The 24,517-nt window shown below is 44.0% G+C and overlaps 1 protein-coding gene across 5 annotated transcripts in view; it reads left to right on the top strand.

The window, feature by feature from the left end:
* The window catches only part of dscaml1 (Down syndrome cell adhesion molecule like 1), a 146,019-nt gene that overhangs the window by 72,137 nt on the left and 49,365 nt on the right, over window positions 1-24,517 (top strand). For 3 of the 5 annotated variants that reach the window (XM_061780902.1, XM_061780900.1, XM_061780904.1), the window contains exons 4-11: window positions 6,815-6,961; window positions 7,054-7,332; window positions 10,234-10,509; window positions 10,583-10,882; window positions 18,981-19,123; window positions 19,555-19,684; window positions 23,222-23,500; window positions 23,923-24,051. In XM_061780902.1, the coding sequence (XP_061636886.1) occupies window positions 6,815-6,961; window positions 7,054-7,332; window positions 10,234-10,509; window positions 10,583-10,882; window positions 18,981-19,123; window positions 19,555-19,684; window positions 23,222-23,500; window positions 23,923-24,051 (1,683 nt within the window). Of the gene's footprint in view, window positions 1-6,814; window positions 6,962-7,053; window positions 7,333-9,347; window positions 9,478-10,233; window positions 10,510-10,582; window positions 10,883-18,980; window positions 19,124-19,554; window positions 19,685-23,221; window positions 23,501-23,922; window positions 24,052-24,517 lie in introns of those variants that run through there. The other 2 variants (XM_061780903.1, XR_009789611.1) reach the window with 2 other exon arrangements.

Here is a 24,517-nt window from a genome sequence, read left to right as displayed (position 1 = left end):
AATAGGTACACCAGTGAGAGCCAATACTAGAGCAGGATCTACAATTCTGCCTTTACAACGATAATAATGATTGTTTGTCTAGGAATCTTGACATTCACTCATTTCATGACACTATTTTTTTCCTCATAATACATTATTCCTCTATCATTTGTAATGTATTTGCAGTTGTTTTTATTTTTTTTCAATACTACTTTATGCATGATCAGATTTCAGTTGAGCTGATCATTTGTTATCAACTGCGATTCTTGTTGTGTTTTGGACAAACCATATACACACACAAGCTTTGCACACTATGACATATACCCTCATACGAAAACATCACCCACCATTATTTGAATAATGACCAAAAAGGTGGACTATTGAGATGAGCACAAATTAGAAGTTAAAAAAGAGTGTATGAAGAGTGCAAGTGTGAACAGACGCAGACAGTTTAGGTGAAACTATGTTTCCTCGAACAATGAAAAGCTCGTCCTCATTAATCTGTCCCCTATTGCTTTCTCTTTCTCTCGCTCGCTCTCACTTCCCATTCGTCACCATCTTTGAATTTTCTACTACTCCCCTCCTTCCGGCGTCCTCACGGCCTGTCTTTCTCCTAGCAGGCATGTTGTGACAGGGTGTAGCAGTGTGTTATACAGCGTTCCACTCGCACATTATCCTGTAAGGCTTAATACCCAGGTTGGAATTAAAGGGCAGGCTTGGAATTTACAGTTAACGTCCTTTTAGCACTCTGTACAACAGTCACATAGAAACATACGTGTGTGTGTGTGTGTGTGTGTGTGTGTTTGCGCTAAATGAATAACACTGTATATCTAATAACACTGTATTTGCTTTCAGTCAGTCCACCTGTGTTCTACCAGAGTCTTCTCTTGTCAGCCTTGTACAGAGAAATGGGAACATGCAAAGCAAACAACAATCACCATGTATACACATACACACACTCACGCACTTTGCGGTCACATCGGCGTAACTAAACAATGTGCAATTTACAAGAAAGCCTGAAGTGTGCACTATCTAAAATAACCCTTTGGGGTTGGATGGAATACAAAAGCAGTCAGGCAAGCGTAAAGAATCAAACACTGAAATTCACTCTCCTCATCTTTTCCCCCCATCAATCTCTCTTGCCCTCCTCTTCCATTTCACACACACACACACACGCACACGCACGCACCCGCGCACACACACACATAGACACACACACACGCGCACACAGTTTTTAGTGGCAAGTACATGAATCACAGCCAGATCTGGAATGATAATGACACTATTCTGCAGTTACTGTCACACACACACACACACACACACACACACGCACGCACGCACACACACGCACACATCAATTATTAACACCTACAGCGACTTCCCTGGTCTCTTTTTCTTCTTTGTAGTGCAGATCTCTCTGGATGGATGGGACATGTTAAAAGCTCTCATGTGTTTAGCCGAGTGCTGTGGTCGACTCTTTTACATGATTTTTTTTTATTTTTTTGTATTCCATTTGAAATCTGTATTTCTCAAAATTTTTCTGAGTCTTAAAAAGGAGACAGCAAAAATACCACAAGAACCACAAGTTCAGTATCCTTCATATGCTTACTTGCAATAAATAGACTTGTTTTTCCTTGTGAGAATTTGTTTTGTTTTTTTAATTGAAAAATATAATAATAAACGTAATGCAACTTAATTGGTGAATCAGGTTGAGAGTGAATGGTGGTGGGTCGCTTGACTGTTGCCATAGTGAGGATATTCATTCATGAGTCATACACCCATGGCGATGCCACTCCCATGTGAGCGCTCCCATTACCTCAAGTGTCTGTTATCTGCATTAAAAAAAAAAATGTTCATCAGTTTGACATCATTTTCTCTGCTTCCATAAGGAATGTTTATAATATCAAATTACATTCATACTATAATAACTAGTATATAATATATACTATATTAACTAACTATAATATACCTGTAAGTATTGGGCAACTTGGCCATGACACAAGAAAATCTGGAGTCTGGTACCGTTTTGGCTTGGTTTCCACTCTTCTGGGACAACGTTGACATGATTTTTGTGTGTGTTGGTTTTGTCCATTAATCCTGAGAAAAAAATTTTAGGTCTTAGATTACTGTTGTTGGGCATGAGAGAGGGCCCGCTGTATCAAAATTACTTTCCTAATTTATCCAAAAGCTGTTTGATGGAATTGAGGTCAAGGACTTAAGTTATTCAACATAAATCTCATCCAAATATGCTTGCACCTTATTTGTTCACTGGGACATCTTCAGGCTGAAATAGAAAATGGTCTTCCCCACATTGTTCCCACAAAGTGTAGACTTGAGATCATAGATCCAAAATGTCTTAGGAATAAAACTCAGGGTAACGAGTCTTTTCCAACTCCTGATTATATTTTTTAATTTTGTTGAAATTGGTAACTGTCTCAGACCAAATGGCTATGGCTATGCCCTGTGGGGTTCCCCAGGGGTCAGTCCTTGGACCCTCTATTGTTCATGCTGAACATCTTTCTATTAGGCCAACAAATACAGAGCTATAAAGTGTCCTCCCACAACTATGCAGATGACGTGTAGATCTACATGATATTAAAGGCAGCAGAACATGGGCCTCTCATGGTTACTCTTTCACTGGATCAAACAGATCAATATAACAAAACAGCTCTGCTTTGTGTACAATTCATGATGTAGCACCAAAGTACATCTCATATGTATAGAGTGATACGTACTGTATCGGACTTCTGCTGGTGACAAAGAGTCAGGACTAAACACAGTGAGGCTTCATCTGAGTTTTATGCAGATAATATTTGGAACAGTCTTCCAGAAGACGGGTTTCAAATTTGACAATATTCAAATCCAAGGTGAAAACAGTTCTATTTAGCTGTGCATGTGACAACTGAAAAGTATTTTATCTGCACTCCTTGTTTTAATTTCATTGATTAATGAGAATTTTTTATGTTATATGTAATGATTTTAAGTCACTGATGGTGTAGTGGTGCACTCACCTGACTTTGGTGCGGGCAGCATGGGATCAGCTCCCACTCAGTGACGGTGTGAATGTGAGTGCAAATGGTTGTCCATGTCTATATGTGCCCTGCGACTGACTCGCGACCAGTTCAGGGTGTAGTCTGCCTTTTGCCCGAAGTCGGCTGGGATAGGCTCCAGCACCCCGTGACCCTAACCAGGATAAGCGGTGTTGAAAATGGATGGATGGTAATGATTTTATTTTGCTTTATTTTGTTGTTACTGCAAAGCACTTTAATTTGCCTTGTCCGAATCAGAATAAGAATAAGAATCATCTTTATTTGCATTGTATGTCAAAAGCACACAAGGAATTTGTCTCCAGTAGTTGGAGCTGCTCTAGTACGACAACAGACAGAAAATACTTGTGAGACATGAAAACATAAAAACACACTACAGAGAGTCACTGAACAATGAAAGGTTACCAGTAATGTTCTTTTTTGACAATTGTGCAAATGATGCAGAGTCATCTGGCAATTTAGAGCAGTTTGAAATGACTAATAGAGCAATGGTCTCGTACAGTGACCATTGTGCACATGGCGCAGAGACTTCTCAAGCACATGATAGGCCAGTATTGATCAACAACAGATATGAAAATAGTGCAGAGTGATGAGACTACAACAGTGAGTGCACAAATAAGGCATAATTGGCCCAACAGAGATGTGACAACAATCTCAAGACAAAATTGGTAGGATGTTACAATGGCATTGTAAGTTAACTGTTTAAGAAGAAGGCAAGAGGGAAGAAGCTATTGGAATGTCTACTAGTTTTAGTTTGCATTGTTCGATAGCGCCTACCTGAGGGAAGGAGCTGGAAAAGGTGGTGACCAGGATGTGAAGGTCTCTCACAACTTCAAGGTCTCGACGGTTGACACAGGGCAGTTGGACAGCGTGAGGGGCAGCTGTGGTGAAGAATGCCTCCTGAAGTCCACGATCATTTCCACAGTCTTGAGCGTGTTCAGCTCCAGGTTGTGTTGGCCACACCACAGCTGCAGCCGCTCCACTTGCTGTCGATACGCAGACTCGTCACCGTCTTTGATGAGGCCGATGACTGTGGTGTCGTCTGCAAACTTGAGGAATTTGACAGCCGGATGTGTTGAGTTGCAGTCGTTCATGTAGAGAGAGGAGACATCCTTGGGGTGCCCCGGTGCTGGTGGTGCGTGTAGATGAGGTGGTGTCCCCCAGCCTCACCTGCTGTGTCCTGCCCGTCAGGAAGCTGTAAATCCATTGGAATATGGCAGACGAGACGCTTAGTTGGAGAAGCTTAGAAGAGAGGAGTTCGGGGATGATGGTGTTGAACTCAGAGCTTAAGTCCACGAACAGGATCCTCGCATTAGGCCCCCGCACCGTCGAGGTTTTATAGGATGAAGTGCAGTCCCATGTTGACTGCGTCGTCCACAGACCTGTTTGCTTGGTAGGCAAACTGCAGGGGGTCCAGCAGGGGACCTGTGACGCTCTTGAGGTGGTCCTGCATGAGGTGTTCAAAGGACTTCATGACAACAGATGTCAGGACGACAGGCCTGTAGTCATTCAGACCCGAGATTGCAGGTTTCTTGGGATGATGATGGTGGAGCGTTTAAAACAGGATGGTAACTCGCACAGTTCCAAGGATCTATTGAAGATCTGTGTGAAGACTGGAGCGAGCTGGTCCGTGCAGACTTTGAGCCAGAATGGGGACACAAGGTGTGGGCCCGCTGCTTTGTTGATCTTTTGTTGTTTGAAGATACGTCTCGCATCCTGTTCGTGGATGGTCAATGCAGGAGGTAAAATCACACGTGATGGTGGTTGTCAGTGGTGCGGCTGGGTGGGTGTATGGTGTGAAAATGTTTTCAAATCTGCAGTAGAATTCGTCAGCTAGTCCTTTATTTTTCCCTGCTTGGGGGGGGGGGGGGGGTCGCTTGTCATTGGTTAGCGATTGTAATCCCCGCCAGACTGTCGGTAGCGGTAAACTGTTTTTCTAACTTTTCTGCATAATTCCTCTTTGCAATGTTAATTTCTTTTGTCAGCTGGTTTCCAGCGCAATTATACAGGGCTCTATCTATGATGACCAGAGTCAGGACTAAACGCAGTGAGGCTTCATTTGAGTTTTATGCAGATATTTGGAACAGTCTTACAGAAGACGGGTTTCAATTTTGACAATATTCAAATCCAAGCTGAAAACAGTTCTATTTAGCTGTGCATATGACAACTGAAATTTTATCTGCACTCCTTGCTTTTAATTTCATTGATAAATGAGAATCGTGGACCACTACGATCGGCGTCCTCTTTAGCCCGGCGAAGTTGCTTAAGTTTGGCAGTGAACCACAGCTTATTGTTATTGAACATGTGAAATGTCTAAGTTGGTACACACAAATCCTCAAAGAAACTTATATAGGATGTGACTCAGTCCGTATATTCATCCAGGCTGCCAGTTGAAGTTTCAAAGACACTCCAATCTGTGCAGTCTAAACGGTCTTGAAGTTCTTACTTTGCTTCATAGGTCCACTTCTTTACTGTTTTGACCACAAGCTTTGCACATTTAAGTTTGTGCCTGTATGTTGGCATTAAGTAAATTAAGCAGTTATCAGACGAGCCCAGAGCTGCACGGGAGATAGCACGTTGTGCATCATTTAGCGTAGTATAGCAGTGGTCTAGAATGTTGTTTTCCCTGGTAGGACAGTCAATGCGCTGCTTGTTTTTACGGAGTTCGTAGTTGAGTTTACCTTTGTTAAAGTCCCCACAAATAATGAGGGGTGAATCTGGGTGCTTTTTTTCAAGTTCATTTACTTGTTCAGTGAGCATTAGCAGTGCAGCATTTGTGTTCGCTTTAAGAGGAATGTAGACACCCGCAAGTATAAATGAAGCGAACTTGCGTGATGAGTAGAATACTTACAGTTCAAAAACAGCGACTCCAAGTCCGGGCTGCAGTGTGTCTTAAGCTCTATGATGTCGGTACACCATTTTCCGTTGATATAGAAGCATATCCCGCCACCTTTTGTTTTTCCCGATAACTCCGTGACGCGGTTTGCCCGGTGTAATTGGAAGCCTGGAAGCATTATGGCCCTATCGGGGACGGATTCCCAAAGCCATGCCTCCGTGAAGCACAGGGGGGCTGATCATCCAAAGTCCTTACTGGTCTTTCTGAGAAGATGAAGCTTGTGAGCGTAGATTTGCGAGGTGGGTCGACGGAGCTTGACCTGCACTCCTGCTCGCTTCCCTCTGTGGCGTCGCCTTCGCCTCCATGCGCCGTAGACCGGGGCAGCTGCTCCGGTAAGTGACTCAGAGAAAAGGTTGAGCGGATTAGTGAAAGTTGGTGAAAGAAAGTCTGGGATAGACTCCCTAATGTTTAGCAAATTCCCCTTGTGTAAGCGAGTCGTGTAATGTCTCCAAAGACGAACGAAAAACATAGACAATACTCGAGAGCATGTAACCGAGGCGACCACACGGTTAGGCGCCATCCTGAAGGACAAAATTAATTATGCTCTACAAATAAACGTGCTTTGCCATTTATTTAGAAGTCTGTCTGGATACTATTGTGTATTATACAGTATAGTGTATGAGCAGCTGTGGCCAGGGGTGCTGTCAGGGATTTGGGCCCCACCACTTGAAAATACTATTGCCTTGGGCACCTGTCAGTCAGTCTCTTTTACCATAAGTCTTCTCCCCCATACAATGCCTTTGTGCCTGGCATAGGCTAATAGTGTGTGCTTATTGGGAAAAAAAACCTCTCAAGTCCCTGAACAGGTTAAGCTGTGGAAAATGAATAAATGAAAAATCTTTATCTGATTACAACTAATGTATCCTCCTCTCCTTTCTCCTGTCTACCACAGGTAACCGTTTCTTCTTGACCTCATTTGGGGCTCTGTATATCTCAGAGGTACAGAAGGAAGACGCTCTGTCCACCTATCGCTGTATCACAAAGCACAAGTACAGTGGCGAGACTCGGCAGAGCAATGGAGCCAGGCTCTCTGTTATGGGTATGCAACCTCTTCAACAGGCACATTTTGTTCAAATCAAGAAGTGAGTACTGTACCTTGTATTTATTTGTCTTCCCGCTTCACCCCTTCAGACCCTACGGAGTCCACCCCGTCAGTACTTGACAGTTTCCAATCCGGTGAGGTGAAGGTAGGGAATAGTGTGGAGCTGCCCTGCATCGCATCAGGCTACCCAAACCCTACCATCAGATGGTTAAAGGATGGGCGGCCGCTGCCGGCAGACTCCCGCTGGACGCGCCGCATCACGGGCCTCACGATTTCTGACTTGAGGCTGGAAGACAGCGGCAACTACATCTGCGAGGTCACCAACAGCTTTGGCTCCAAAGAGGTGACGGGTCACCTCAACATCATCGGTGGGTCACGCCAAATTTGTATTTTGAAGGCCCCCGTCTGGCCAAATTAGGACACTTTAATTCATCTGTGGGTCACCAATAGGCTAGACATTAGGTCAACTAAGTTTAAAATGCATGGTATAACACGTCTGAGATTGTACCATGGATAGTATTATCAAAATATAAAAAATTGCGTCTTACATTACTGTGTTAGAGCAATACTGTAAGTAATACATTGCAGTAGGGATGTTCAGGTATCGGTACCAATTGTGTACGTCTGTACTCGTACTCGGACTAAAATTTTCCTATACTACAACACTGATACTTTAAGGTAAGCATGGATGACAACACTTTGTTAGCCGACTGCAAATTATGCTCTACAAATTGGATGAACTAAACTCTGGCGGCGATGGAAGCCGCCAGCCTGTGAGTTGCAAGCGGTGTTGCTGAGTACTTGTGTAAGTGCTTGAACGCATACTCGGGCTGAAAAAAAAAGTGGCAGCAGTGCATCCCCTACATTACAGTAAAAAATGTACTTTTTTAACAGGTCATGCCACTGGTGTCTCTCCATATATTAGATCCGAGAACACTGATACAAAAATCTTCCTTTCCCAAAACTGTTGCCGCAAATATGTCCATGTGAGAAGATGATGCAAGCGAAGGAGCTGTCACACTTGTAGAGTAGCCAGGAGGGCAGTGGGGGATGGTGTAGTGGGAATGGTGAAGTCAGTGGACATTGTGCAGACTGGCCCCAAGGCACATCACTACACTGCCTACAAACATGCAGTGACATGGCATATATGAGCTAGGATACACACACACACACACACACACACACAAACTATAAGCCTATAAAGAGAGTCATCTTGTACATGTGCACTGTCACTTGCACCCAGATACACACATATTCAGGAGCCCACAGGATCTAACACCAGCTGCTTTATTGTTCGCTGACATTTTCTCCCCCTTCATGTCGCTCTGTCTGATTTTCATTGTTGTTTAGCACACACACACAAACACACACACACACATGCGCAGGCACGCATGTACACACATATATTCATACAAATGCAATGAGGATGCACAGTATGTAATCGCAAAACAAAACAACCTGGCAGACAAAAAAGATGCTGAAAGGTGGAAAACACAAGCCCTACTTTCAGCTCTGTGTGATAGTCTTTTGTACTGTAATTGTCAAAAGGGTACGACTTTCAGGCACCTTTCCTTTGGTGTATAGTACCCAAAGGGTAGAACAGGAGCTTTTTGTAATACAGTGGACCCCTCGCATACTCGCAGTTCGGCTCCTGTTTGCAGATTTTTACGTTTGTTTGTTTTTTCTTGTTTTCCTTTTTGTTTCCTTTTTGTTTTTTTGTTTTTTTTGGGGGCAAACCAACCCCAATAACGTTTCTTGGCAGTTTATCCCCACTTATTCAAGAATTTTTGGAGCTTAGATAAAAAATATATGAATATATTTTTCCAATGCAGTTATAATGGACATCAGTTATCCACAGATTTCCGCTATTCGTGGTCCGGCCCAGTCACCATCCCCTGCAGAAAATGGGGGTCCACTGTAAATAAACAGCCACATTCCAAAATTAAAGAGCACATAATGTCAAATGTGCTCTACTGTTGTCCTTTTTTTAGCTTCCTGAACTGTACCATGATGACCTAAACTCCACCTGCCAGCCAGAAATATGGATTTACTATCTACTGCACTCTATCAATATTGAGATACGGGTGACAAAACTTATAATTTTTTTTAGATACGAGCCATCATTTGGGTTCTTTATAACCAGTATCAATATCAAACCTATGAGCTAAAAAAGCAATGTGTGTGGAACTAACCCAATTGACTTAATATTCATTAATTAATGTTTCAGCTAAAAGTTAAATATGCCATTATTAAAATAGTTATTTGCCAATGTTTTATGACATCAAATGGTTTATATGTGCAAGTTTTGACTTGACTTCCTGTTTTAAGCTTGTGGCCTTTTATTTTGAAGGGTATGCACCGGAACTTAGCATTTTGGCATGAAATGTAACTTCACACGAAACCAGTCAATTTTGAAAACGAAAGTAAACCTAGACGACAGGGAAAAGAGTAATGAATGGAACCAAATACTATAAAACGTCGATTCCTTTACCTACCCACCGATGAGGCACAAGGTTAGTGTTCGTGATACTGTGAGACGTTTATGTGAATTTTGTCCCAATTTATTGTGTAAAGTTGCTAGTTGGACCATTGGTGAAGTTTTACCTCAATTCGAAGCTTTTTCTTTCTGTCATTGGTTCTTACGTTGGTTTGAAGACTAAAATAAACACTAAAATACATCAGTGCAAAAGTACAACCCACACCTTAACTTTTTAGCTGCCTCATTGTTGGCATAGACATATTTTATTGTTTCACTCCCGCAATTTGACTTGACTGAAGTTCCGTGCTGTGCAGGCTGAGGCTCGGAGCGGGAGGAAGCACGTCATTGTGAAATCCCCTTTTGCACAATCTAATCTTATTCAAAGTGTTCGACTGAGGCAACTGGTCATTTATTTGAACAAAGTTAAGCCACACTTTTGTTCGCCACCGCCGTTGGGTACAAGCATGTCTTCGTGCATGTTCTTCTTCGTTGGTTTTGGCCACTTTCTTCTTCAGAGTCAGCGGACTGTAGGCATCGAAACTGGGAACCGAAATTTTTCAATTTGAACGATTCCGGGAGAAACGGAATGTTAGTCCCGGTTCCAAACGGTTCTTGATTCTCGATGCCCAACCCTAATTCTGTTTAATCATGTTAATAGTATGTTTTTATAAAGTATGATATTATACAGTGGTGGCACCAACGTATCTCAAGGTACCACTGTATTTAGGATAAGTCTTTAAAAAATTCTGAATACCCTTTATTTCTCTTTCTTTGCATTCTCCATCTTTAGAACCCCTGCGGGTAACCTTGTCCCCCAAGAACCTCAAGACAGGCATCAGCAGCACGGTCATCCTATCTTGTGCCGTCCAGGGTTCTCCCCACTATTCTGTGTCGTGGTACCGTAACACAGAACCCGTCCTGCCCGACCAGCACTTCTCCATCCAAGGCGCTCACAACGAGACCTTGTTCATTTCGGCGGCCCAGAAAAGACACTCAGGCGCTTATCAGTGCTTTGCCACACGCAAAGCCCAAACTGCCCAGGACTTCTCCATCATACTGCTGGAAGGTGAGGTTCATCAAAACCATCAATGTATGCAGATATTGAGATACAGAATAATATACCGGTCTGTTTCCTTCAGATGGTACTCCACGTATTGTGGCCTCCTTCAGTGAGAAGGTGGTGGTCCCGGGCGAGCCGTTTTCCCTAATGTGCACCGCCAAAGGAGCGCCTCCGCCGACCATCACCTGGAGCCTGGACGACGAGCCCGTGGCCCGCGACCTGTCGCGCGTACGAGCCAGCCAGTACACGCACTCTGATGGGAGCACCGTGAGCTACGTCAACGTCAGCAACCCCCAGATCCGCGACGGAGGATTGTATCGGTGCGCCGCACGAAACTCGGCCGGTAGCGCCGAGTACCAAGCGCGCATAAACGTAAGAGGTGCCTGTCTTCTTTTCAATATCAGTCATACTCAAGGCTTCACATGGCCTCACCCCTACCCTCTCCCCCACCCATATCCTGTCCTCTGCCCTTCTATTTCTTTACCTCTCTCTCTTTATATGTTTTATCGCTTTCCTGTAATCTGAAATGATCTCTTTATAATGTCATTTCTTGAGGTGTTTTTTTTTCCTGGAAGAAACCCTTGATTCAACAGGCCAACCAATGTTACATTAGTGTGCCCTGAGAGATCATCAGGTAAACTGTGGGAAAATGTCCAATTTCACTGAACGCATTCACTGCCAGTCCTCCATGTTAACATGGATATTTGAATTCAACAGCCGTCAATGGCAGTGATTGGTCTGTGAAAATTATCATGCATTTCTTACAAATAATGTATCTTTAATCATCTATCTATGCCAGTGACCTGTAGTGATAGGCAGGCATGATTAAATGCTCTTCCACTAGATGTCAGAAGATACAAAAAACAAATCCTTTGTACCCACATCTTGCCATTTCTGCAACAAAATAATAGCTTTGTGTTCAACGAAACGGGCCCAGATTTCACACTAAGTACATTTGTTAGTAAATTAAGACAAGCTCATCATTATTTCCATAGATCGTCGCTGCCAGGCGAAATCCTTGCATCTCCAAAACCACTACTTTTCAGGAAATCAAAAACAAAAGCCAACGATTTTGGTTACACCATCTTCTCAAACTCTACTTTAAAGGTCTGAGAGTGATGCAATAAAATAAAACAATGAGCTGACTAGAAACTGCAGTAGGTGGAAATTAATCTGCATGCAAATATACCTTGGTTGCTGATGGTCTTCCTTCTGCAACGAAGCATTACAGCTATGCATATAGAACAAAACAAGCCTACTCAAATGTATCTAATGTATACTTTCAATCTTGAGGCGGCATAAGGTCACAAGGCTCCCACAGAGTAAAGAAAAGGTGGATTATATGACACTTCTCAGACAGTTGAAGTGTGCAACAGAGTTCATAGATTAGCTCTCAAGCTATTTTCAACATTTTAGATTTGTTAATAATTTGTGAAAATAACAGTCCATGTGGGGATCTGATCATTTAGTAATGATTTGTGAAAGAATATGAAATTGACCATACTTGGACATACTAGGTTTCGTCCGACAGCGGCGACAATGCTCTTTCTCTGCTATTGTGTATTAATTCAACAATGTTCATTATTGTAGTCACAGTTTCATTCTGATAGTTCCCCCCCGGAGTATTTTACTTTTACCACAATAATAAACAGAATTTGTGAAAGCAGAAGTTTTGATTGAGCTCACGTCCGGCCTTTCATTAGATTGTGTACGTGTACCTAATGCAGTGCCCGATGTATTTTAAGATGGATGAAGTTCAGCTTGACATGCAGTTTGTAAGACAGGAAGGAGAGCAAGAAGCAGATGGTTGTCCTGTAGATGGATGTTATGAGAGAAGAGGAGTGCCAGTGTGTGGATAGACTGATGGTAAATTCTGGTGACAGGACCGGTGCTGTCAGGATGATGAGTGACCCTGATGGACACGCTTGTGTCCCTGTCTACAGGTCTCACTCTCAGTATCCAGTTCGTTCTTTCTCACGCTCGTGCTTTTCTCCATCCTTTGTCAAAATGCACCGTTGTGACAAGAGTTTTCTCCAGAGAGATGTGGTGTAATAATATCGGCAGTGACAATAAGGAGCCATACCCGAGAACTTCAGCTTTACAAGCGACACACACAGACACACATGCAATACTGTAGACCTACCCAAAGAAGTGGTGCTTACACACTCACAGAAATGGGACACACTCCACTTAACACAGTCAGTTAGGGGGCCAACAGCTCCAGATATTGTTGAGAATACACATTGATATACTGTATATCTCTGTGTGTTTGTGTGTGTGTGGGCCAGCGAGACATTGCTGCTGAATAATACATCTTTGGCTCGTCAAAGCCGCGACTTCAAAGCTCGGCACACACTGAGAAATGGAGGAGAGGGAGTGAGGGGGATTTGTGAGGCAGGGCGCTGCATAAGAGAGGTGGAAGGAGAGACGAAAACAAAGATGTACATAAGATGAACTGGGAGAAGAGGGGGTCAGCCAACAGGTTAAGGATGACTGAGGGATGGCCACTATTGCCTTCTATTGACTCGAGACACATTTTATCTCTCTGAATTGCATTCCCGCTTGAGTCTATCTATCATTGTCTAATATTGTTGGAACTATAGGGTGGCCACCGTTGACATTTTTGGTCCTATCCACTCACTGTCCACAGCTCTCGGTACACTTGCACAATGTAATGTGAGCCAATACAGGAGTTTGAAAGTTCAGGTTTACAAAGATGTTAATTTGAAGGTCATTCAACAGTGAAACAGCGATTCTGATTCCATTCTCGATACTGATTATTGATCCGATTCCTTATCGATACTCATTGGGTGAGGGAATGATATAATATAAATGGGTTTGTTTCCTTTAGTTCTTTAATATCTTCATCTTTGGACAGAAGATACAGCATATACAGAAAGTGCTCATAATCTTACATTACAAATTGCGATCAGGGAAAAAAGAAAAGTACGCAATTTGCTTCTCTAAGTATGGCAAGAGACACTTAAAAGCTTAATGGAGTATTTGGATACCTTAAAGATATCACAGAGCCATAGGAAACTGTCCAGTTCCACTAATAAAATAAATAAAATATTTGGGTTTTGACTGCGAACAGTCAGAAGAGCTTCTAACTTTCATCATTCCTGCCAGGACATCAACTCTTTTAATCTACCAGGTAGATTTTTCTCACTGGATAGCTCTTTTCTCCTTTTTTTCCGTCTCCTCTATTCCTCCCAGCTTTCCTCTTCGCTGTCGGCCGAATCATACCTGAGAACGAGACTCTTTAAGCGCCCTTACCAGCAGCCAAGCCCCGGTCAAAGCGCATCTTGTTGCTTTTTTTTTTTTTTCTAAGAGGAAACAACAAGTGAAATCATCAGGCAATTTAACTGACAAACAATTCTTGGGAATCAAATTATTGGGGACTGACTCTCAAAGAGAACTACTGATGCTTGGCATAAGTCTCAGCAATTTCTCAATTTATATATGTGTCTGTGACTTTATACAGGTACAATCTAAAGTTACTCAGGAACGGCGAAAAGGGCGATACGGTGAGCGCCTGGTTAGCACATCTGCCTCACAGTTCTGAGGACTGGGTTTCAAATCCCGGGCTCGCCTGTGTGGAGTTTGCATGTTCGCCCCGTGTCGGCGTGGCTTTTCTCCCGGTACTCCGGTTTCCTCCCACATCCCAAAAAACATGCATGGTAGGTTGATTGAAGACTCTAAATTGCCCGTAGGTGTGAATTTGAGTGTGAATGGTTGTTTGTTTATAAGTGCCCTGCTATTAGCTGGCAACCAGTTCAGGGTGTACCCCATCTCTAGCCCGAAGATAGCTGGGATAGGCTCCAGCACGCCCGCGACCCTAGTGAGGAGAAGCGGTACAGAAAATGGATGGAGAGCAAAACGTTTTTTTGAAAAGTGCTTCCAGAATGTAATTTGTGGGGCCAATGTGACATGTAAATTAAGACTGATAGTGATAGTGGATGGTATCATAAAAAACATTTTTGTCCTGTGGTGATTGTTTAGCTGACAGCGTAGTCATTTTTATATCCAACGATGTAACATAGTCGAGCAGTCCTCAACATTTTTTGCACCATGGACCAGTTTCATCTGAAGGCGTATTTTCATGTACCAGCATAGAAACAAATACAAATGCTGAAAGTACCACTTCCCATCATGCTGAATGTTGTGGTAATTAGTTAGAGCCTTGTGCTTGTTTCCCTTCAACGAGCTGGCCGGTCTCATTTTGTGTTGTGTGTCGCGTCTTACAACACACTCCATCCATCCATCCATCCATCCATTTTCTTCCGCTTATACGAGGTCAGGTCGCGGGGGTAGTAGCTTTAGCAGGGAAGCCCAGACTTTCCTCTCCCCAGCCACTTCATCCAGCTCTTCCAACGGAATCCCGAGGCCTTCCCAGGCCAGTCGGGAGACATATAGTCTCGCGGTGGGACATGCCCGGAACGCATTACCAGGGAGGCGTCCAGGAGCCATCCTAAACAGATGCCCGAGCCACTTCATCTGGCTCATCTCAATGTGGAGGAGCAGTGGCTCTACTCTGAGCCCCTCTCAGATGACAAAACTTCGCACCCTATCCCTAATAGAGAGCCCAGATACCCTGCGGCGAAAACTAATTTCGGCCGCTTGTATGCGGGATCTTTTTCTTTCAGTCACGACCCACAGCTTTTGAGCATAGGTGAGGGTAGAAACGTAGATTGACCAGTAAATTGAGAGCTTCGCCTTCGGCTTTGCTCCTTCTTCAACACAACGGACTGATACAAAGTCCGCATCACTGCAGATGCTGAACCGATCCGCCTGTTGAGCTCCCGTTAGATTATTCCCTCTCTCGTGAACAAGAAACCAAGATACTTGAACTCCTCCACTTGGGTCAGAAACTTATCCCTGACCTGGAGAGGGCACTCCACCCTTTTCCAACTGAGGACCATGGTGTCAGATTTGGAGGTGCTGATTTTCATCCCAAATGCTTCACACTCTGCTGCGAACCGCTCCAGTGAGAGTTGGAGATCACGGCTTGATGAAGCCAAGAGAACTACATTGTCTGCAAAAAACAGAGATGCAATACTGAGGCCACCAAACCAGACTCCCTCTTCCCCTCGGCTGCGTCTAGAAATTCTGTTCATAATAGTTATGAACGATATCGGGGACAAAGGGCAGCCTTGGCGAAGTCCAACCCTCCCGGAAACGAATCCGACTTACTGCCAGCAATGTGGACCAAACTCTGACACTGCTCGTACAGGACTGAACAGCCTGTATCAGGGGGTTTGGTACCGCATACTCCCGAAGCACCCCCCACAGGACTCCCCGAGGGACACGGTCGAAAACCTTCTCCAAGTCCACAAAACACATGTAGACTGGTTGGGCGAACTCTCATGCACCCCTGAGGACCCTGCCGAGGGTGCAGAGCTGGTTCACTGTTCCACGGCCAGGACGAAAACTACACTGATCCTCCTGAATCTGAGATTCGACTTCCCAATGGACCCTCCTCTCCAGCACCCCTGAATAGACCTTACCAGGGAGGCTGAGGAGTGTGATTCCCCTGTAGTTGGAACACACCCTCTGATACCCCTTCTTAAAAAGGGGGACCAGAACCCCTTTCTGCCAATCCAGAAGCACTGTCCCTAATGTCCACGTGATGTTGCAGAGGCGTGTCAACCAGGACAGCACCACAACATCCAGAGCCTTTAGGAACGCCAGGCAACTCTCATCCACCGCCGTGGCCTTGCCACGAAGGAGCTTTTTAACCACCTCGGTGACCTCAACCCCAGAGATAAGAGAGCCCAGTCTCTGCTTCCTCATGGGAAGGCGTGTCGGTGGAATTGAGGAGATCTTCGAAGTATTCTCCCCAGAGACTCACAACGTCCCGAGTCGAGGTCAGCAGCGCCCCATCCCCAATATACACAGTGTTGATGGTGCACTGCTTCCCTCTCCCGAGACGCCGGATGCTAGATCAGAATTTCTTCTAAGCCGTCCAGAAGTAATTCTTCGTGGCCTCGCTGAACTCCTCCCACGCCCGAGTTTTTGCCTCAGTGACTACCAAAGCTGCATTCGGCTTGGCCAGCCGGTAACCATCAGCTGCCTCATAAGTCACACAGACCAAAAAGGCCTGATAGGACTCCTTCTTCAGCTTGATGGCATCCCTCACCGCTGATGTCCATCAACGGGTTCGGGGGTTGCCGCTACAACAGGCACCGACCACCTTACGCCCACAGCTCCGGTCCCCCGCCTCCCCTCGGGATGTGGGTGACGTTCTGCCGGATGTGGCCGTTGAAACGCCTTCTGACAGGGGATTCTGGAAGATGTTCCCAGCAGACCCTCACAATAAGTTTGGGCCTGCCAGGTCGGACCGGCATCTTTCCCCACTATCGATCGGAGGCAACACACCAGCAGGGGGTGATCAGTTGACAGCGCCGCACCGACTGTCCAAGACATGTGGCCGCAAGCCTGATGATACGATGAAGTCGATCATCGAACTGGAGGTTCCTCCCGTTTATGCCCTTCCAGGTTTCACTGTCATTGCCCACATGAGCATTGAAGTCCCCCAGCAAAACGATGGATTCCCCAGCCGGAGTCTCGCCAACATCCCCACCAAGGACTTCAAAAAGGGTGGGTACGCTGAACTGTTGTTTGGTGCATAGGCACAATCAACAGTCAAGACCCGTCCCCCCACCTGAAGGCAGAGGGAGGCTTCCCTCTCATCCACCGGGGTGAACCCCAATGTATGCCTCTCACCGTGGGCAACTCCAGAGTGGAAGAAAGTCCAACCCCTCTCAAGAGGACTGGTACTGGGCCCGACTATATCTCGTCGGAACTTCTCAACCTCACACACCAGCTCGTGCTCCTTCTCTGCTGGAGAGGTGATGTTCCACGTCCCTACAGCCAGATTCTGTCGCTGAGGATCGGATTGCCAAGATCCCTGCCTTCCGCCACCGCCCAGTTCACACTGCACCCGACCCCTATGGCCCCTACCACAGGTGGTGAACCCATGGGAAGGGGGACCCACGTTACCCTTTCGGGCTGTGCACGCCTGGGCCCCATGAGTCCAGGCCCGACCACCAGGCGCTCGCCTTCGAGCCGCACCTCCAGGCCTGGCTCCAGAGGGGGGCCCCGGTGACCCATTCCCGGGCAAGGGAAAACGTCTTCCAGTATTTTTAAACATCATAGGGGGCTTTGGAGCCGTGCTTTGTCTTGTCCCTCACCTAGGACCTGTTTGCCATGGGTGACCCTGCCATGGCAAACACACTGAAGTCGCCCTCGGCCTGGCATACAGCCCCAGACAACTTAGCTCCTATGATCACTTGGGCCCACAAACTCCTCCACCACGATAAGGTGACAGCTCAATAGCATAGTATGTTGTAAGACACGACATAGTAGCCAGGCTAAAAAAGAATCCTACTACTTTTTTTTTTTCACTGTTTCTATTTCACTAGTGATTTATTGTATTTGAGGATAGTCATATATTTCTACACACTTGTAGCATATGCCGGCCGTATGCTGTACTGCGACAACTGTAAAGTGTCATATTGGTGTGCATTGTATCCTACAACTTTTATGATCAAATTGTCACTCGCACAAAGTTGTTGTCCACTCATTATTGGAGATGCTACTTTAGTTTGATGCGGCTTCACTTCGCCCCGCTGCTCTTGTTCCTCGTCGCCAGTCCAGATCCCGCAGCCTCTGTTATGAATCTTTTAAAGACTCGAGGCGATCAAACTAGCTAAAGGTAGCGAAGTGAGGCTAACCGCGATGTTCATTCACAGTGATCTTATTTGTATTTTTATTTATTTATTTATTTTTATTTATTTATGTTTTTTGCACTCTCGAAGTACGAGAGGCGGACAACGTGTGTGCGGTGAAGGCGAGCCTTCCGGCAGGCACTGGGGTTCTCAAGCCCCGTCTCCCGCTCCAAAAAAAAAAAAAAAAAAAAAGTTGGTTCAGTCTCTCTGTGTGGCCCACAACCAAATGTCATGCGGCCCGGTGCCAGTCTACAACCGTGTGGTTGGAGACCTTTGATATAAACAACATGGTGAACAAAAAGACTCTTAATTGTCCACGTGTTAATGTGAGCGTGAATGGTTATCTGTATGTGTCCTGCGATTGGCTGCTGACCAGTCCATGGTGTACCCCACCTCAGCTAGTAAAGTCAGCTGGGATAGGCTGCAGCTCACCCGCGACCCGAAAAAAAAAAAAAACGCGATAGACAATGAGTGGCGCATATAAGAAATGCTATGAGTCCAAGCATCAGGAGTCACAAAAACTTGACTCAAACAACATCATTCTATCGTCTCTTTTGCTCTTCTTGCCCCCCTCATCCATCCCAACACAATCACCCTCCCGTTATTCCTTCCCTCCAAAAATTCCACACCATGGTTCGGCGCCATCGACTAATCATCTTCTTTTCCTCTCTCTTCTTCTGGTCAAATCTCTCTCTCTATCCCTTTGTCTGTTTGTCTCCCTGCCCTTGGCTTCTCTCTGTTGATCAGGCAATCCAAGGATTCGGCCGATGAAAAACATCACGGCTGTGGCAGGACGCAGCTCTTTTGTAAACTGCCGTGTGATCGGCTACCCATATTATTCCATCAACTGGTACAAGGAGGGGCTTCTGCTACCTGACAACCATCGTCAGGTGAAGTCAGCCACATTCAGCTGAGATTTCAATACAAACTTTGGTTTCACAGTGAGAATAACCAGCGGCCAGCCAAACTTCTGTTTTTTCTTTTGCATAACAATGAGTAATTCAGTGATTCAAATTATATTTGTTCTTCTATTTTGGAGTTATTGTGAGCTGTTAACAGTCTTTGGTTATTTTTGTAATATTGCATATTCTATCATAATTTTGGGGATGGTGATTAATGAAAGTAATGTAATTAATTAATTAATTTAAAAAAATAATTAGTTGACTAGTTGAGATTAATGCTGATCGCAAAAATGTGTAATTGCTTTATCATTTATCAGTTATTATTACCTTAAACATGAACTATACAACAGATTAGAAAGGGTGGCACAAGTGTCAGCCGAGTTTGGCCCTGACTGTAACCATTGCATAACTCTTTACAGGTGGTGTTTGAAAACGGCACCCTGAAGCTTACCGATGTCCAGAAGGGGATGGACGAGGGGGCTTATATCTGTAGTGTTCTCATACAACCTCAGCTATTCATCAAGCAGACTGTATACGTAACAGTCAAAGGTGAGTCATGCCATTCGAATCAAGTTCCCTTCTTCGGCACTCTCATATCTCTGAAATAAAGTGTGCATGCTTATTCTCACAAGAATTCAGTAGGAGTTCATATAAAAAGGAATGTGATGTATTTAACGGTAAACTGCTGTAGTGTATATTTTGGGGTTACTCAAGAAGCTAAACAAGATCCCCTGCCCATAACATTATTGAATTTTGGCTTATCACGCCCCTTACGTTTATGTATTATTTTATACCATGACTGGGTATTTGTTTACTTCTATCAGAAGTTTATTTTTCCACTTCCATACATTTGGTTTCTAGTTATTTAGTGTGATTAGGCAAGAAAAGAGAATTTTGATAACATTGGGTCTATTTTCAGCACCTGGACTTGTACACTTATCATTTACAGTATTTGTATTCTCGCATAGACTTCTAAAACGCCATGTGTAAACTGTGACTGAATGTGGAAACACCAAAGACACGTGCTACATTGACAGCTTAGGCTGCGTGGAAATCCTAGAATATGTACTTTTCTTGAGAAGTGTCAATTTGATTTTAAAAGAACACCTTGGTTTTGTCATACAAGTGTACAGAAAAGGCTCCTCTGACAGCTACTTCTGTTTGACCTAGTTTTGTATCCGCTTAGTCCATATTTTGGTGAGACCGCCCCCTTTCCTCTGATTGGTTGCCGCCATGTAGAAGACCCACTTGTGAGAGCACACGCGTTTGGCATGTTGACACCCTGGCTTGGGAGCGGAGAGCTAGGCAGAAATCTTTGTTAGTGACGTAGATAAACTCGAGCAATTCGAATGACCTGATTTCAGGCCTCCTGACAGAAAAACGTCTGGAACTTCGGAATGCGTGGATTACTTTAAGTCATATTTCACATGTTAACTGAGGCACCATAGAGAGAATATTACATCCCAAATATTAGAAAAAGTTGGTTTGGCAAAAATGTCCCCTTTAAATTAAAAAATGCTATGTGTAGCAGATGAAGTGTGTAGGTGGCCAACCCAAATGTGCAGACCGCTACGGCTACATTTACACTTTTCGGGGGGGAAAAAGTCTGGAAGAAATAAAACCAATAAAAAGAGTGATTTAAAGGGGAACTACACCTAAAAAAAAATAAAGCAACAATCCAGTGCATTGTATGTGCCAGGACTAGTCAAACCAACAAAATTTCATTTGTGGAATAAAAAACAAACAGATTAATTAATCAGCGTAAGGGTGGGGGCATGAATGTTATTCATTTTCAAATTAATAAATAAATTTGTATGTATTTTTTTTTTCTTTCAAAAAAACTCCAAAAGCTGCCGGCACCATATGTATTTGAAGCAGAATCGCTCATTGCAGTTGTAGGTGAAAAAAGGTCTGCTTGTCCCAATATTCTCTGCCAATAAATTCTGTATGACAGCTAAAACGCTGTAATAGGCAACTCAATCAAATATTTTTGCTCAGTCTATACATACATTTGATAGATTTCTGAAAGTCTCTTTCACAATATTGTTAGTACATGTGGCATATATTGTCCAAATCAAAGGGGAAAATGCAGTTTTCAAATATTTGAACAACTTAAGTCCCCGCCCCGTTGCATAATAATTAACATTAAATTAGAGCCATTACATGGTGCCAGAGAGTGCTGATTTTTTTTTAAATATCATTTTAATGATATTCTACTGTCAGGTCATAGAGACAGTGTTAACATACACAGTTATTGCTAAAGACATTGGCACCCCCCAGTTTTGAAAGTTGTTTTTTTTTTTTAAACTGCTCCCTTTAATTTTTTTCAAGCCTTCCATACTGTAGTTCTGTACAATTGAGTGTCAACTTCTGAAGTGCCAAATGTGTTAATACTGAGCTATAGTTAATGTAGTATAGTGCTATACTTTGCCTTTGTTTTCCTCCTAAATTCTTGTGAGAATTTTTGTGTTTGTCTGGATTTTTTTTCTTGTGTTTGTCTGGATTTTTGTGGCTATTTGTTATAGTTGCAAAGGGGTGGAAAATTATGTGAAATGAATGAAATGAAATTGAGGCCGCCTTTCAAGGTAGTTCATGATAATTACTGCACATATTTTTTTAATATGACATTTTTAACTTGGGATTTATTTTGTGAATAGTGCTTCAGGTCGAAGTTCTTTCTTTCACTAACAAAAAACATAATTTTAAATAAAGCTACGGCATCGGCATTTTGAATAAACCTACAGTATTTTCAATGACACCTGCACAAACCCTCCCCAAGTTAATTCCTATTTGAAAAGCCCCAGAATTTTGTAACCCTACTTTTAAACATTGTGAGGGAAAATAGCAATATTCATAAGGTTCTTGCACGTAAGAATATAAGGAACAATTATGAGTAAACTGTAGCAGTAGGAATGGAGGACAGAAAGGTTGTAAATAAAGCAGAAAGAGAATAAAACGTGTATGCATTGCCTCTAATAACCTCTGATTACGGGGTGGAGTGGCCTACTGTGTTCTTGGATCCATTCAGCAATTACATAGAGCTCGAGTGCTATTGAAAAGGATTTGTGCGAGATGTTTAGCGGATGCGTTTGGATTCTACCTTCACCTTGAGTGTGTATTCACTTCGCCCTCTGCTGCACCCGCATTGTTGTGTACGTATTGTGCATCCTGTCTCGAAGCTCTCGGCCGTGTTGAAAAATTGCGGTGCTGCGTGTTTGCGTACGTGCGTTCACAAAGCATGGGTGTCGGTCTACCTGCGTGCGAATGTGTGCTCGTCACGTCTCTGATTTAATTAGATGAATTTTAATGAGGTCCAGATTAAATCCCCCAGATGTCTCAGCTGTAACCCCCTCCACCGCCACCCTCCCCAACTCTGAATCACCTCCATCGGTCTCCATAGCAACACCATTCTTCCCCTGTGGATGGGGCTCTAATTAGAGCAGCTATTATGGGCTGGCTTTATCAGGGCAGGGCGGGTTGGAGTGGCGAGGTTGGCGAGGGGCACAGGCGCAGTGGCTAGTGGGCGTAGATAGGCAGGTTAAAATGGTTTGGAAGCTTTGGGGGAGTCTAAAAAGGGTTTGGGGGTCTCAACATTAGGTGGAGCTTCACCTATGTTTTTTGTCTTCTTTCGCTCTCCCTTCTCTGCCTCTTTCTTATGAAACCTTTACCCCACACACCCCGCACACCGCTGACTCTCCACCTCGTGTCCTTTCAATGCCCTCACATCTCCAAATCGACACATCTCCCCATATTTTGCCTTCACATCCTCTCTCTATACTCCATCCATCACTTATTCATATCTGACTTTGAATCTCTCTCTTCACCTCTTACTCACCCTGCTCATTTGAACAACCATCAAACTGTTTGATTCTCATCTCCCCTTTATTTCCATTACTCTGTTTGCCTGTCGTCCCCCACTCCCCTGCCCTGTATTTCACCCTGTTGCCTGTCCTTGCGTTGTCTCTACGCCACTCTGTTTTCATCACACACTGCCATCACTATTACACATAATGTCACTATTTATTTTCCGTCCTTCTCCACACCTTTTTGCCCCTCTTGCATTCATTCACTGTAATCCCGCCATAGTTCCTCCGCTGATCCAGCCATTTGACTTTCCGCCAACTTCCATTGGCAAGCTGATGTACATCGCTTGCGTGGTGGCGTCCGGAGACATGCCCATCCGCATCACGTGGCGCAAGGACGGCCAGGAGATTGTGCCTTCGTCGGGCATCACCATCGACACCAAAGAGTTCATGAGCTCCCTGCAGATCTCCAAGGTGTCACTGAAGCACAATGGAAACTACACCTGCATCGCCAGCAATGACGCTGCCACTGTCAGCACTGAGAGGCAGCTCACTGTCACAGGTGAGGAAGAAGCAGAAGTAGAGTAGATTTCCACCAAGGTTGAAAACGAAATGTAATACTTTTACTCTCACTGACCAGAATTTTCTTTGGGACAAATAAAGCAGCCACCAGACCTTGATTATTCCTCAGTTTAAAGAATCTATTTATTATTTTTAGTGCTGAGAGAAAATAGCTTAAAGGCAACAAAACTAACTGAGTTCTTCCTTGACCCGTGCTCTAAATATCTGTGGAACTGTTCATTAGTTTTTGTATAGTCCTGTTCACCAACATAGACAGCAATATCATTACCTCCATTCTTTTGTGTGCATAAAATTAAAAAATGTTTGAAAAAAAAAAAAATAATGTTACGTGACTTCCAGTGATGCTTTTGACTGCACTGATGTCAATAAATGAGGGACCTAAAACTATATTTTTGCTCGCAGTGCCTCCTCGTTTTGTGGTGCAGCCCAACAACCAGGACGGAATCTATGGGAAGTCTGGTATTCTAAACTGCTCAGTTGATGGATACCCTCCTCCCAAAGTCATGTGGAAGCACGCCAAAAGTGCACTAGGTACATAATCGTGTTCTTATCTTTCCTTTGCAATTGCCGCCCACAGCATTAGGTGCACCTGCTTCATCTAATGAGGTTTCATCCTAAAGATGATAACGCTTAGGTTTGATTGACTTTGACAGAGAGGTGCTCATTTAAAAACCCTGTAAAGTGCATTCAAAGATTTGTTTCTAAATACGTTATACATGTTTGAACATAATTGCTGAAAACGTGCAAAGACTGAAAACTGTTCAGTACTCTCTTGTCATGTTGAACTGTATTAGTAGTTTTCCATATTTTTTTTTGGGGGGGGGTGGCTAAAACGGTACCAAGTGGCGCAGTTTGGAGTCCAGCATGAGTCACCCCTGCCCTACTCTATAAGAACTTGAGCACCTTTGTTCACATCAGTGGTTATCCGGTGCAATTGCGATATGCAGTTAGCTAGCTAGCTATGTGTTCACGCCGAAAATGAATATTCCCTTCAGAT

This window comes from Phyllopteryx taeniolatus, chromosome 8, assembly GCF_024500385.1.
Source record: "Phyllopteryx taeniolatus isolate TA_2022b chromosome 8, UOR_Ptae_1.2, whole genome shotgun sequence".
Classification (NCBI taxonomy): Eukaryota; Metazoa; Chordata; class Actinopteri; order Syngnathiformes; family Syngnathidae; genus Phyllopteryx; species Phyllopteryx taeniolatus.
Note: the sequence above shows the minus strand (reverse complement) of the source record. Positions and strands in the feature narration are given on the sequence as shown.